A 15,215-nucleotide genomic window follows, 5' to 3' on the forward strand; every position below is an offset into this window, starting at 1 on the left:
ATTTTGGGGGATTGGGGATCAGATTGGGGGGGACTGAGGTCTCATTTTGGGGGTCTGGGGTTTCATTCTGGGTCTGGGGTCACCTTTGGGGGGGGTCCAGGTTCATATTTGGGGGTCTGGGGTCACATTTGGGGTCTGGGGTCACATTTGGGGTTAAATCTGGGGCTTTGGGAGTCTCATTTTGGGGGATTTGGGGTCTCCTTTGGGGTCTGGGGTCTCCTTTGGGGTCCCTGAGCGCCCCCTGCCCCTCCCCCAGCTCCACGCCCCCGTGGCTGAGGACAGCGACGAGGAGGCGGAGCCATGACAGGCCACGCCCACCGGAGCCACGCCCCTCCCGTGCCACCAACAGACCCAGCACTGCTGAGGCCACGCCCACAACTGGAGCCACGCCCACCTCATTAACAGAGCTGGCCACACCCACTGGGCGGGGCTTATTTACTCGAGAGTGCCTGAAGCCCCTCCCAGTGTGGGTGGAGCCTGTGGAAGCCACACCCACTTTAATTAAAACACCAAATCTATTCACAGGAGGCTCCACCCACAACAAAGCCTGAATGTGGGTGTGGCCTCACAAAGCCACACCCAGAGTGGGCGGAGCCTCCAAAAGCCACGCCCACAACCACTCCAGAAGTGGGTGTGGCCTGATAAGACCCCGCCCCTTTTATGGTCAATAAAGGATTTGCAGCGCCAGGTGTGGGCGGGGCCAGGTGTTCTTTAATGAGCGGCGCCTGCTAACGAGGGGGCGTGGCCTGGCGGGGCGTGGCCTGCCAGGGGCGTGGCCAGGCATGGTGCAGCCCAAGGGGCGTGGCCCGGCAGGGCGTGGTCCTGCAGGGCGGGGCCTGGCAGGGCGTGTCCGGTGGGCGTGTCCGGTGGGCGTGTCCGGGTGGGCGTGGCCACGGGGTGGGCGTGGCCTCACCACTTGCCGCGCTTGCTCCAGTCCTTGGGGGTGAAGTGCAGGCACTTGGCGTCGATGCGCAGCAGCCGCTTCAGCATGGCGCGCTCGTGGCCCTCCACGATGTCCTCGGAGAGCGTCAGGATGTACTGACCCTGTGCGGGGACGGACAGACGGACAGACGGACAGGTGAGACAGGTGTGCACAGGTGCGTCAGGATGTACTGACCCTGCGGGGACAGACAGACGGACAGGTGTGTCAGGATGTACTGACCCTGTGCGGGGACAGACGGACAGACAGGTGAGAGACAGGTGTGTCAGGATGTACTGACCCTGTGCAGGGACGGACAGACGGACAGGTGAGACTGACAGGTGAGATTGACAGGTGTGTCAGGATGTACTGACCCTGTGCAGGGACGGACAGACGGACAGGTGAGACTGACAGGTGAGATTGACAGGTGTGTCAGGATGTACTGACCCTGTGCAGGGACGGACAGACGGACAGGTGAGACTGACAGGTGAGATTGACAGGTGTGTCAGGCGGACAGACGGACAGGGGGGTCAGGATGTACTGACCCTGTGCGGGGACGGACAGACGGACAGACGGACAGGTGAGACAGGTGTGCACAGGTGCGTCAGGATGTACTGACCCTGCGGGGACAGACAGACGGACAGGTGTGTCAGGATGTACTGACCCTGTGCAGGGACGGACAGACGGACAGGTGAGACAGGTGTGCACAGGTGCATCAGGATGTACTGACCCTGCATGGGGGGGACAGACGGACAGACAGGTGTGTCAGGATGTACTGACCCTGTGCGGGGACAGACGGACAGACAGGTGAGAGACAGGTGTGTCAGGATGTACTGACCCTGCGGGGACGGACAGACGGACAGGTGAGACTGACAGGTGAGATTGACAGGTGTGTCAGGATGTACTGACCCTGTGCAGGGACGGACAGACGGACAGGTGAGACAGGGTGTACTGACCCTGCACAGGGACAGACGGACAGACAGGTGAGACAGGTGAGAGACAGGTGAGACAGGATGTACTGACCCTGCGGGGGGACAGACAGGCAGGTGAGACAGACAGGTGTGTGCAGGTGTGTGCAGGTGTGTGCAGGTGAGACAGGTGTGTACAGATGTGTACAGGTGTGCACAGGTGTGCACAGGTGAGTCAGGGCACACTGACCCCATACAGGTGTGCACAGGTGAGTCAGGATGCACTGACCCCATACAGGTGTGCACAGGTGTGACAGGGTGCACTGACCCCGTACAGGTGTGCACAGGTGAGAGACAAATTTGTGTGTGACACCCAGGTGTCCAAAGGGGGACACAGCGAGGTATTTCATGACCCCCCCCAGGTGTGCGGGGCCCCCCCAGGTGTGCAGAGCCCCCCCAGGTGTGCAGAGCCCCCCAGGTGTGCAGAGCCCCCCAGGTGTGCAGAGCCCCCCAGGTGTGCAGAGCCCCCCAGGTGTGCAGAGCCCCCCAGGTGTGCGGGTCCCCCCAGGTGTGCGGGGCCCCCCCAGGTGTGCAGAGCCCCCCAGGTGTGCAGAGCCCCCCAGGTGTGCGGGGCCCCCCAGGTGTGCGAACAAGCTGCCCACATTGGGTATTGCTCTGTGGTGGGAGGAGCTTTGTGAAGGGGTGGGGCCTCACAGTAAGGGGTGTGGCTTATGAGGAGGTGTGGCTTTGTGAGGGGGCGTGGCCTGGGTGAACTGCCCACATTGGGTATTGCTCTGCATGGGCGGAGCTTTAGGAAGGGGTGGAGCAGAAAGGGGTGGGGGCTCACAGTAAGGGGTGTGGCTTTATGAAGGGGGCGTGGCCTGAACGAGCTCCACCCACATTGGGTATTGCTGTGTGGGCGGAGCTTTAGGAAGGGGTGGAGCAGAAAGGGGTGGAGTTTCCCAATAAGGGATACGGATTTCTGAGGGGGCGTGGTCTCGGGAGTGGGCGTGGCCGCGGGGAGGGGGCGTGGCTCACTTGATGGTGATCTGGGGCCGCTCGCCCGCCTCGGCCTTGAGCCCCATGAGGATCTCCAGGATGGTCTGGGACCAGTAACTGCGGTACGAGAGCAGCCCCAGGTCCGAGAGCGGCTTCTCGGGGGTGCCCGTCTTGCCCTCCACCTTGGAGAGCTCGTAACCTGCACGGGGACACGTGAGGGACAGGTGAGGGACAGGTGAGACAGGTGAGGGACACGTGAGGGACACGGGGACAGGTGGGACAGGTGAGGGACAGGTGAGACACGGGACAGGTGAGACAGGTGAGACACAGGGGACAGGGGACAAGGGACAGGTGAGGGACATGGGAGGGACAGGGGAGGGACAGGGGACACAGGTGAGACACAGGGGACAGGGGAGACACAGGTGAGACACAGGGGACACAGGTGAGACAGGGGACAGGTGAGGACACCTGAAGATTTGGGGGATTCCCAGGGTTTTGAGGTGGGGTTTGGGGGGGGTGTGGCTTTCTCAGGAGGTGTGGCTTTATGAAGGGGCGTGGCCTGAACAAGCTGCCCACATTGGGTATTGCTCTGTGGTGGGAGGAGCTTTGTGAAGGGGTGGGGCCTCACAGTAAGGGGTGTGGCTTTATGAGGAGGTGTGGCTTTGTGAAGGGGTGGAGCCTCACCATAAGGGGTGTGGCTTTCTCAGGAGGTGTGGCTTTATGAAGGGGCGTGGCCTGAACAAGCTGCCCACATTGGGTATTGCTCTGTGGTGGGAGGAGCTTTGTGAAGGGGTGGGGCCTCACAGTAAGGGGTGTGGCTTTATGAGGAGGTGTGGCTTTGTGAAGGGGTGGAGCCTCACCATAAGGGGTGTGGCTTTCTCAGGAGGTGTGGCTTTATGAAGGGGCGTGGCCTGAACAAGCTGCCCACATTGGGTATTGCTCTGTGGTGGGAGGAGCTTTGTGAAGGGGTGGGGCCTCACAGTAAGGGGTGTGGCTTTATGAGGAGGTGTGGCTTTGTGAAGGGGTGGAGCCTCACCATAAGGGGTGTGGCTTTCTCAGGAGGTGTGGCTTTATGAAGGGGCGTGGCCTGAACAAGCTGCCCACATTGGGTATTGCTCTGTGGTGGGAGGAGCTTTGTGAAGGGGTGGGGCCTCACAGTAAGGGGTGTGGCTTATGAGGAGGTGTGGCTTTGTGAGGGGGCGTGGCCTGGGTGAACTGCCCACATTGGGTATTGCTCTGCATGGGCGGAGCTTTAGGAAGGGGTGGAGCAGAAAGGGGTGGGGGCTCACAGTAAGGGGTGTGGCTTTATGAAGGGGGCGTGGCCTGAACGAGCTCCACCCACATTGGGTATTGCTGTGTGGGCGGAGCTTTAGGAAGGGGTGGAGCAGAAAGGGGTGGAGTTTCCCAATAAGGGATACGGATTTCTGAGGGGGCGTGGTCTCGGGAGTGGGCGTGGCCGCGGGGAGGGGGCGTGGCTCACTTGATGGTGATCTGGGGCCGCTCGCCCGCCTCGGCCTTGAGCCCCATGAGGATCTCCAGGATGGTCTGGGACCAGTAACTGCGGTACGAGAGCAGCCCCAGGTCCGAGAGCGGCTTCTCGGGGGTGCCCGTCTTGCCCTCCACCTTGGAGAGCTCGTAACCTGCACGGGGACACGTGGGACACAGGTGAGGGACACGTGAGACAGGTGAGGGACACGGGAGGGACATGTGAGGGACAGGTGAGACAGGTGAGGGACACGGGAGGGACACGTGAGGGACACGGGAGGGACGGGGGACACGTGAGACAGGTGAGGGACAGGTGAGACATGGGACAGGTGAGACACAGGGGACAGGGGAGGAATAGGAGACAGGTGAGGGACAAGGGACACAGGTGAGACACAGGGGACAGGGAAGACAGGAGACAGGTGAGACAGGTGAGGGACACTGGGGAACAGGTGAGGGACACCAGAGAGACAGGTGAGACAGGTGAGGGACGGGGGGGACAAGGGGGGACAGGTGGGATAGGTGAGGGACAGGTGAGGCAGGTGGGACAGGGCTGGGACAGGTGGGGACATGGGGGACAGATGGGGACAGGTGAGGGACAGGGGACAGGTGAGGACACCTGAAGATTTGGGGGATTCCCAGGGTTTTGAGGTGGGGTTTGGGGGTTCCCAGGTTTGGGGTGAGGTTGGGGTGGGATGTGGGGGTTCCCAGGTTTGGGGGTTCCCAGGTTTGGGGGTTCCCAGGTTTGGGGTCAGGTTTGGGGGTTCCCAGGTGGGGGCACTGACTGAACTCGATGAGCAGCTTGCCATAGCCGCGGCGCTGGTACGGGGGCAGGGTCAGGATGCAGGCCACGTTTGGGCTTGGGGAGGGAGGTGGGGGTTCCCAGGTTTGGGGTGGGGTTTGGGGGTTCCCACGTTTGGGGTCAGGTTTGGGGGTTCCCAGGTTTGGGGTGAGTTTGGGGTCAGGTTTGGGGGTTCCCAGGTGGGGGCACTGACTGAACTCGATGAGCAGCTTGCCGTAGCCGCGGCGCTGGTACGGGGGCAGGGTCAGGATGCAGGCCACGTTGTAATCCTCGGTCGACTCCTTCTCCTGCAGGAGACCCCAGGATGGGACCCCAAAATCCCCTGGGACCACCCCAAAATCCCTGGGATTGCACCCAAAAACCCCTGGGATGGAACCCCAAAATCCCCTGGGATTGCACCCAAAACCCTCCAGGATGATCCCACGATCCCAAAAACCTCTGGGACCACCCTAAAATCCCTCCTGGAGCTCCCAAAATCCCTCAGAAATCCCCAAAATTCCTTTTTATCCCCCCCAGACCCCCCCCAACCCCCCTAAATTAGAGACAGGTGAGACAGGTGAGGGACGGGGGGGACAAGGGGGGACAGGTGGGATAGGCGAGGGACAGGTGAGGCAGGTGGGACAGGGCTGGGACAGGTGGGGACATGGGGGACAGATGGGGACAGGTGAGGGACAGGGGACAGGTGAGGACACCTGAAGATTTGGGGGATTCCCAGGGTTTTGAGGTGGGGTTTGGGGGTTCCCAGGTTTGGGGTGAGGTTGGGGTGGGATGTGGGGGTTCCCAGGTTTGGGGGTTCCCAGGTTTGGGGGTTCCCAGGTTTGGGGTCAGGTTTGGGGGTTCCCAGGTGGGGGCACTGACTGAACTCGATGAGCAGCTTGCCATAGCCGCGGCGCTGGTACGGGGGCAGGGTCAGGATGCAGGCCACGTTGTAATCCTCGGTCGACTCCTTCTCCTGCAGGAGACCCCAGGATGGGACCCCAAAATCCCCTGGGACCACCCCAAAATCCCTGGGATGGAACCCCAAAAACCCCTGGGACCACCCAAAAAAAACCCTGGGATTGCACCCAAAAATCCCCCAGGAATGGGACCCCAAAAACCCCTGGGATGGAACCCCAAAATCCCCTGGGATTGCACCCAAAACCCTCCAGGATGATCCCACGATCCCAAAAACCTCTGGGACCACCCTAAAATCCCTCCTGGAGCTCCCAAAATCCCTCAGAAATCCCCAAAATTCCTTTTTATCCCCCCCAGACCCCCCCCAACCCCCCTAAATTCCCAAAATCCCTGGGATGGAACCCCAAAAACCCCTGGGACCACCCAAAAAAAACCCTGGGATTGCACCCAAAAATCCCCCAGGAATGGGACCCCAAAAACCCCTGGGATGGAACCCCAAAATCCCCTGGAACCACCCCAAAAACTCCTGGGACCACCCAAAAATCCCTGGGATTGCACCCAAAAATCCCCCAGGAATGGGACCCCAAAAACCCCTGGGATGGAACCCCAAAATCCCCTGGAACCACCCCAAAAACTCCTGGGACCACCCAAAAATCCCTGGGATTGCACCCAAAAATCCCCCAGGAATGGGACCCCAAAAACCCCTGGGATGGAACCCCAAAACCCCCTGGGATTGCACCCAAAAGCCCCCAGACCCCCCGAGCCCCCCACCTTGGAGAAGTAGCCCACGATGTGGAAGCCTTTGCAGTCGTACTCGGTCATGACGTAGAAGAGGAAGGGGTCGGTGTCGTAGTAAAGGGTCTTGTGGTCCAGGAAACACTTGGCCAGGAGGCACAGGTTCTGGGAGTAGCTCTGGGGAGGGGTCCCGGGGGGGTCAGCGGGGTGCAGGATGGGGGGGAGCCCCCCAGGACCGCCCCCCAGGACCCCCAGAGCCCCCTGACCTTGTTCTTGCGGCCGTCGATCTCGAAGAAGGAGATGGTGCCCTTGCGGTAGATCTCGTTGCCAGGGGGGTGCCGCAGGTCACACTTGGTCTGGGGGGGTTTTTTGGGGGGGTTTTGGGGGGGGGGGTTTCTCCTTGCCTACCCCCTCTGCAGGGGGGGGACCCCACTCCCCCCCTAAAACTCCCCAAATCCCCCCAAACCCCCCAGGGGGTTACCAGGTGCCGCTGCAGGCAGCGCAGGCTGTGGCCGTACTTGAGGCAGAACTCGCACAGGTAGAGCACGGGCAGCCCCGTCAGCTGAATCCCTTCAAAGGGATTCAAAGCCCCCTAAAACCCCCCTAAAACTCCCCCAAATCCCTTTAAAGCCCCCTAAAAAACCCCCCCTCCCCCTGATTCCCCCCCAGGGGGTTACCAGGTGCCGCTGCAGGCAGCGCAGGCTGTGGCCGTACTTGAGGCAGAACTCGCACAGGTAGAGCACGGGCAGCCCCGTCAGCTGAATCCCTTCAAAGGGATTCAAAGCCCCCTAAAACCCCCCTAAAACTCCCCCAAATCCCTTTAAAGCCCCCTAAAACTCCCCAAACCCCCCCAGGGGGTTACCAGGTGCCGCTGCAGGCAGCGCAGGCTGTGGCCGTACTTGAGGCAGAACTCGCACAGGTAGAGCACGGGCAGCCCCGTCAGCTCCTGCGGGTACGGCGAGAAGTACCAGGGCTTGAGGCGGTGCCGGCCCAGCTCGATGCACTCGATGTTCTTCATGCGCGTCACGATGTCGTCGTGGCTGCGGTCCGACACCAGGCTGCCCGTCATGCGCGGCGCCGACGGGGCCCCGTCCGACGAGTCCTGAGAGTCCTGGGGCCGGGACACGGGGACAGTGGGGTCAGCAGGGGGACAGAGGGGACACAGGGGTCAGTGGGGACAGAGGGGACAGGGGTCAGGGGGGACAGGGGTCAGTGGGGGGACAGAGTACAGAGTCAGGGTGGGGTCAGGGAGGGGACAGAGGGGTCAGTGGGGTCAGCGTGGGGCAGCGGGGTCAGGGTGGGGACAGGGCTGGGGACACAGCCAGCCCCAGGTCCAGGGAGGTCCCTGCCCCTGGCTTGGTTTTTCCCATTTTCAGGTAATTTTTGTCTGTTCCTTTGTTTTTAGCCATTTCCAGCTGATTTTTTCCCCTGCCCTGCCTCAGTTTCTCTGACTCCAGGTGTCTTTCACATTTCCCCCATTTCAATTTACTTTTCCCCATCCCTGCCTCATTTTCCTCATTTCCAGGTGATTTTCTCCCTCTGCCTCAGTTTCCCAAGGTTAAATCTCATTCAAACGCCATTTTTTGGCTGTTTTTTCCACTTTCCTGCCTCCTTTTCCTCCTTTCCAGGCGATTTTCCTCTCCCGTGCCTCAGTTTCCCCAGCCCCGGATCCCATTTCCCTCCTCCCCTCCCCCTCGCAGCCGCCGGGGCGGGGCAGCCCCTCCCCCCCAGGTGTCCCCCGAGGTGTCCCCAGGTGTCCCCGGGTGTCCCCCGAGGTGTCCCCAGGTGTTCCCAGGTGTCCCCACCTCGTCTGTCCCCAGGCACGCTGATTTCCTCTTCCGGCCGGGCTGCGCCGCCACCGCCCGGCGCGCGGAGCCGTTCTGGGGGGAGAGGGGGGTCAGCGCCTGGAACCCCCAGAATCACCCCCGAATCACCCCTAAACTGCCCCAAAAACCCAAAATCACCCCAAAAAACCCCAAAACGCCCCAAAACGCCCCGAAATCACCCCGAAATCACCCCAAATTCACCTCTAAACTGCCCCAAAAACACAAAATCACCCCAAAAAACCCCAAATCGCCCCAAAACGCCCTGAAATCACCCCGAAATCACCCCCAAATCACCCATAATCACCCCAAAACGCCCTGAAATCACCCAAAATCACCCCCAAATCACATCAAAACACCCCGAAATCACCCCAAAACTGCCCCAAATCACATCAAAACACCCAAAAATCACCCCAAAATACCCCCAAATCAACCCAAAACTGCCCCAAATACCCCCCAAACAATCCCAGACACCCCAAATCCCCCAGAATGCCCCAGATTTGGGGATCCCCCAGTGGGTCTGGGGACCGCGGGGGGGGGGGGGGGGGGGGGTTACTGGTGTGACTGGTGTGTGACTGGTGTGTTACTGGTGCGTTATTGGTGTGTTACTGGTGTGCAACTAGGTCTTACTGGTGTTACTGGTGTGTGACTGGTGTATTACTGGTCAGTTACTGGTGTGTTACTGGCCCATACTGGTGTGTTATTGATTGGTTACTGGTGTGTTGTCGGTCGGTTACTGGTGTTACTGGTCAGTTACTGGTGTATTACTGGTGCATACTGGTGTTACTGGTGCATACTGGGCTCACCTGGGGGAACACGGAGGCCTGCGAGGTCTCGGTGGGGGCGGGGACGGGCGTGGCCGGGGACACCACCTCCACCTTGCGCTTCTGGGACCAGTTCACACCAGTTCAGACCAGTTCAGTTCATCCCGGTGCATCCCAGTCCCTCCCAGTCTATCCCAGTCCGTCCCAGTCCCTCCAGTCCCTCCCAGTCCATCCCCGTCCCTCCCAGTCCATCCCCGTCCCTCCCAGTCCATCCCCGTCCCTCCCAGTCCATCCCCGTCCCTCCCAGTCCATCCCCGTCCCTCCCAGTCCATCCCCGTCCCTCCCAGTCCATCCCAGTCCCTCCCAGTGTTCCCAGTATGCCCGGGGAAGGGGAGGCTCAGGGGACACCCGGCTGTGGGGACAGGGACGGGGACAGCGAGGGCACCCCTTGGGGACAGGGACGGGGAATGGGACGGGGACACCCTGGGGACACCACGGGTGACAAAACCGGGACCTCCCAGGGACCATTTCTGGGGCCACTTTTGGGGCCAGATGGGGACACTGGGGACACCAGGGACCCTGGGGACATTAGGGGATATTGGGGACACTGGGGACCTTGGGGCCATTGGGGACACGGGACACTGGGGACCCTGGGGACTTTTGGGACACTTGGGGCCATTTGGGGACATCGGGGACCCTGGGGACATTTGGGATATTTGGGGACATTAGGGGATATTGAGGCCATTTGGGGACACTGTGGACCTGGAGCCATTGGGGACCCTAGGGACCCTGGGGACATTAGGGGATATTGGGGACACTAGGGACACCAGGAACACTGGGGACACTGGGGACATCGGGGACATTTGGAGCTGTCAGGAACCCTGGGGACATTGGGGCCATTGGGGACCCTGGGGACATTTGGGAAATCGGGGACCCTGGGGACATTGGGGAGCTTGGGGACATTGGGGACCCTGGGGACATTGGGGCCCTCAGGGACAATGATGCTACTGGGGACCCTGAGGCCATGTGGTGACACCTGGGGACCCTGGGGACATCTGGGGCCATTGGGGATCCTGAGGACATTTGGGACATCGGGGACCCTGGGGACGCCGGGGCCACCGGGGGTTACCGTGGGGCGCTGGGGGGGCTCGGCCTCGCTCTCCTTGGGCAGCTGCAGGCGGAGCGTGATGGGCCCCGGCCCTGGTGGCCCCGCTGGTGGCCCCGCTGGTGGCCCCGCTGGTGGCCCTGGTGGCCCCGCTGGTGGCCCTGCTGGTGGCCCTGGCAAACTCTTCCCGCTGGCGGGGGCCACCGGCAGCGCCAGCTCCAGGCTCTTCCTCTGCGCCGGGAGGAAGAGGAGGGTTTAGGGGGACACGCAGGGGACACGCAGGGGACAAAGCCACCGCGGGCTCGGGGACCCTCCCGGCACCCCCCGGGTCCCCTCCCTGGGGACAGCCCGGGGTGGCCCCAAGGGCTCCTAAAGGGGGCGGGGGTGGCCTTGAGGGGACAGGGGTGTCCCCAAGGGGAGAGGGGTGTCCCCAGGGTCCCCTTAGAGGGGTCAGGGGTGTCCCCAAGGGGTCAGGGGTGTCCCCAGGGTCCCCTTAAAGGGGACAGGGGTGTCCCCAAGGGGTCAGGGATGTCCCCAGGATCCCCTTAGAGGGGCTGGGAATGTCCCCAAGGGGGCAGAGGTGTCCCCAAAGGGACAGGGGTGTCCCTAAGGTCCCCTTAGAGGGGTCAGAGGTGTCATCAAGGGGTCAGGGGTGTCCCCAAGGTCCCCTTAGAGGGGTCAGAGATGTCATCAAGGGATCAGGGGTGTCCCCAGGATCCCCTTAGAGGGGCTGGGAATGTCCCCAAGGGGACAGGAGTGTCCCCAAGGTCCCCTTAAAGGGGTCAGGGATGTTCCCAGGGTCCTTTTAGAGGGGTCAGTGGTGTCCCCAAGGAGGCAGGGGTGTCCCCAAGGTCCCCTTAAAGGGGTCAGGGATGTCCCCAGGGTCCCTTTAGAGGAGTCAGGGGTGTCCCCAGGGTCCCCTTAGAGGGGACAGGGCTGTCTCCAAGGTCCCTTAAAGGGGTCATAAATGTCCCCAGGGTCCCCTTAGAGGGGTTGGGGATGTCCCCATGGGGTCAGAGATGTCCCCAGCGTCCCCAGGAAGGGGCCGGGAATGTCCCCAAGGTCCCTTAAAAGGATCAGAAATGTCCCCAGGGTCCCCTAAAGGGGCTGGGGATGTCCCAAGGGTCCGGGGTGGCCCGAGGGGCTGGGGATGTCCCCAAAGTCCTCTAAAGGAGTTGCAGGTGTCCCCAAGGTCCCTTAAAAGGATCAGAAATGTCCCCAGGGTCCCCTAAAGGGGCTGGGGATGTCCCCAAGGGTCCAGGGTGGCCCTTGGGGATGTCACCACCCCCCAGGGGGTGTCCCCAGGGGATGTCCCTGCCGTGGGGGGTGAGTGTCACCCCACGACGGGGTTTGGGGACTCCAGCTCTGTCCCCAACGGCTCCGAGTGTCCCCTGTCCCTGTTCCCAGTGTCCCCCCACTGTGTTCCTGTGTCCCCCTCCATGTCCCCAAGTGTCCCCCTGTCCCCCACTGTAACCCCATGTCCTCGTGTCCCCCCACCGTGTCCCCCTGTCCCTGTGTCCCCATGTCCCCTCGTGTCCCTCACCATATCCCCATGTCCTTCACTGTGTCCCTGTCCCTCCCATGTCCCCGTGTCCCCTGTCCCCCTGGTGTCCCCCAGTCCCCCCCTGTCCCCTGTCCCTCACCCTGTCCTGTGTCCCCTGTCCCCGGTGTCCCCGGTGTCCCTCACCGTGTCCCTGTCGGGGGAGCCGGGCCGCGAGCCGGGCAGGCCGTTCCTGTGTCCCCTGGTGTCCCCTCACCGTGTCCCTGTCCCTGTCCTGTGTCCCCTGTCCCCTGTTCCCCCCGGTGTCCCTCACCGTGTCCCTGTCGGGGGAGCCGGGCCGCGAGCCGGGCAGGCCGTTCTTGGTGGGGGTCTTGGCCTCCTTGCGGGGCACCTGCACCCGCTTCAGGTCCAGCCGGTCGTGGGTCACCCACTCGTCCAGGCGCTTGTTGACTGGGGACAGGGACACGCGGTGACAACGTGCCACCCCCAGGGCCACCCCAGCCTTGGGGACAGCGTGTCCGTGTGTCCCATGTCCCTGTGTGTCCCCGTGTCCCCTGTCTGTCCCCTCTGCCCCCCCCAGTGTCACTCACAGTCGATGTAGTGCACGTAGAACAGCTTCCTCCCACTGATGTCCTTCACGCGTGTCCCCATGTCCCTGTGTGTCCCCTGTCTGTCCCCATCCCCGGGGACCCCAAATCCCACCCAGGGACCCCCAAATCCCACCCAGGGATCCCAAAACTACCACAGAAATCCTAAAACCCATCCAGGAACCCCCAAAACCCACCCAGGGACCCCAAACTCACCCAGGGACCCCCAAACCCACCCAGGGACCCCCAACACCCCCCCAGGGATCCCCAAACCCACCCAGAGACCCCCAAAGCCCCCACAGGGATCCCCAAAACAGCCCCAGGGACGCCTTCCCGCCGCCCCCGCAGCCCCGCCCCCGCGCCCTGATTGGCCCCCGCGCGCTAAGCCCCGCCCCACTCACGCCACTCATCCTCGTTGTCCTGGTTACGGCGCAGCACGGGCAGGCGGCAGCCCTCGGACACCTCCCCCTGCGGGGGCGGGGCCTCGTCAGGGCCGGGGGGGCCCCAAAACCCCCGCGGGGGGTTCGGGGGGTCCCCGAACCCTTCCGGAGGCTCCCGGAAGCCCTCGGGAGGCTCCCCGAGCCCTCTCCGCGCCGTTCCCCCCCGCCCGCTGCCCACCTCCGCCATTCTCCTCCCGGCCTCCGCTTCCGGCCGGCCCGACGCGCTTCCGGCACGCGGGCACGCCCCTTCCTCCTCGGCCCCGCCTCCGGTTGGCGGGAGCGGCAGAAAGGGGGCGGGGCCTTCCCGGCAGCCGCGTCACGTGGGGCGCGGCGCTTCCGCGAGCGGCGGCGCGAGCGCGGCCCCTCCCCCGCCCTTCCCTCGCCCCCGCATCCCCGGGGAGCACAGCAGCGAGAGCACCCGGACCCACCCCACCATCCGCGTGAGTGCCCCAGTACGGACCAGTATAGACCAGTATAGACCAGTATAGACCAGTAACAACCCTGAGCCCCCCAAGCTCCTTCTCACCCCCTGTGTGAGCGTCCCAGTGCATCCCAGTATAGACCAGTACACCCCAGTAACAGCCTGGGACCCCTCCAGTGCCCCTATCCCTGGGGTGGGGGGGGTCAGCAGCCGCCTCCCCCAGACCCCCATGGGCAGACCAGTGCAAACCAGTTTAAACCAGTCCAAACCAGTGCAAACCAGTCCAAATCAATGTAAACCACTCCAAACCAGTGCAGACCAGTCCAAACCAGTGCAAACCAGTCCAAATCAATGTAAACCAGTCCAAACCAGTTTAAACCAGTCCAAACCAGTGCAAACCAGTCCAAATCAATGTAAACCACTCCAAACCAGTGCAGACCAGTCCAAACCAGTGCAAACCAGTCCAAATCAATGTAAACCAGTCCAAACCAGTTTAAACCAGTCCAAACCAGTGCAAACCAGTCCAAATCAATGTAAACCAATCCAAACCAGTGCAAACCAGTCCAAATCAGTGCAAACCAGTCCAGACCAGTCCAAACCAGTGCAGACCAGTCCAAACCAGTCCAGACCAGTGCAGACCACTCCAAACCAGTCCAAACCAGTGCAGACCAGTCCAAACCAGTCCAAACCAGTGCAAACCACTCCAAACCAGCGCAGACCACTCCAAACCAGTCCAAACCAGTCCAGACCAGTGCAAACCAGTGCAGACCAGTCCAAACCAGTGTGTCCCCGCAGGTGAACAACTACCGGGGCCCGGGGCGGGTGCGGGTGTCGCTGGTGACCAAGGACCCCCCGCACCGCCCCCACCCCCACGAGCTGGTGGGCAAGGACTGCCGGGACGGCTTCTACGAGGCCGAGCTGAGCCCCGAGCGCAGCGTGCACAGGTGGGACCCCCCCAATCGGGGACACCCCCGAATCGGGGAGACCCCCCCCAAAATCCGGGATAACCCCCGAATCGGGGAGACCCCCCCCCAAAATCCGGGATAACCCCCGAATCGGGGACACCCCCCAAAACCCGGGACCACCCCCCAAAACCCGGGACCCCCCTCAAATCTGGGACACACCCCAAATCCGGGACACACCCCCCGAATTGGGGAGACCCCCGAATTGGGGATACCCCCCCAAATCGGGGACACCCCCCCCAAAACCCGGGAGCCCCCTCAAATCTGGGACACACCCCCCGAATTGGGGATACCCCCCCCAAAATCCGGGACACACCCCAAATCTGGGACCACCCCAAATCGGGGATACCCCACAAATCTGGGACCCCCCCAAAATCTGGGACACTCCTCCTAAAATACAAAAAAATCCTAAAAAAAAAATCAATAAACCCCCAAATCTGGGATACTCCACAAATCCAGGACCACCCCCCCAAAACTGGGACCCACCCCAAATCAGGGACCCCCCTCAAATCAGGGACACACCCCAAAATCCGGGACACACCCCAAAATCCGGGACCCCCCCTCAAATCAGGGACCCCCCCTCAAATCAGGGACACACCCCCGAATCTGAGATATCCCCCCCCCTCCCAAATCCGGGACACCCCCTGAATTGGGGACACCCCCTCCCAAATCTGGGGACCCCCCCCCAAATTGGGGACATTCCCCCCAAGTCCGGGACATCCCCAAATCCAGGACCCCGCCTAAGTCCGGGACCACCCCCAAATTTGGGACACCCCCCCAAATCTGAAACATCCCCCAAATCCGGGACCCACCCAAATCCGGGAGACCCCCAAATCCGGGACACCCCCCCCCCCCCCCAAACCCGCGACCCCC

At 62.3% G+C, this 15,215-nt stretch overlaps 2 protein-coding genes across 2 annotated transcripts in view; one reads left to right on the forward strand and one right to left on the reverse strand.

Annotated features, from left to right (window-relative positions):
- Positions 1-688: 688 nt before the first annotated feature.
- On the reverse strand, positions 689-13,190 carry KAT5 (lysine acetyltransferase 5). Its single transcript, XM_039719784.1, has 16 exons — positions 12,917-13,190; positions 12,523-12,587; positions 12,246-12,382; positions 9,369-9,449; positions 8,545-8,619; positions 7,602-7,850; positions 7,006-7,095; positions 6,776-6,916; positions 5,969-6,062; positions 4,307-4,466; positions 4,169-4,179; positions 2,866-3,025; positions 1,939-1,943; positions 1,700-1,758; positions 1,482-1,584; positions 689-1,118 (listed from the first exon to the last, which is right to left on the reverse strand). The coding sequence occupies exons 1-16, from the start codon at positions 13,144-13,146 to the stop codon at positions 910-912; spliced, it is 1,869 nt and encodes a 622-aa protein (XP_039575718.1). The 5' UTR covers positions 13,147-13,190; the 3' UTR covers positions 689-909.
- A 131-nt stretch (positions 13,191-13,321) lies between these two features.
- Positions 13,322-15,215, forward strand: part of RELA (RELA proto-oncogene, NF-kB subunit) — a gene marked incomplete at both ends in the record, with an annotated part of 7,059 nt that continues 5,165 nt past the window's right edge. Inside the window, 2 exons of the mRNA XM_039719785.1 lie at positions 13,322-13,399; positions 14,176-14,324. Of these exons, the coding sequence (XP_039575719.1) occupies positions 13,322-13,399; positions 14,176-14,324 (227 nt within the window). The remainder of the gene's footprint in view (positions 13,400-14,175; positions 14,325-15,215) is intronic.

The sequence above is a fragment of the Passer montanus genome, unplaced genomic scaffold (assembly GCF_014805655.1).
Source record: "Passer montanus isolate IOZ18808 unplaced genomic scaffold, ASM1480565v1 scaffold421, whole genome shotgun sequence".
Taxonomy (NCBI): domain Eukaryota; kingdom Metazoa; phylum Chordata; class Aves; order Passeriformes; family Passeridae; genus Passer; species Passer montanus.

What these genes read in the sequence shown, in the direction of transcription:
- KAT5 (XM_039719784.1), bottom strand. Translation starts at nt 13,146, where the DNA reads ATGGCGGAGGTGGGCAGCGGGCGGGGGGGAACGGCGCGGAGAGGGCTC. An exon ending in CTACGTGCACTACATCGACT is followed by an intron (nt 12,383 to 12,522) that starts GTGAGTGACACT and finishes CCCTGTCCCCAG; the next exon opens with TCAACAAGCGCCTGGACGAG. An exon ending in GCTCCCCCGACAGGGACACG is followed by an intron (nt 9,450 to 12,245) that starts GTGAGGGACACC and finishes AACTGGTCCCAG; the next exon opens with AAGCGCAAGGTGGAGGTGGT.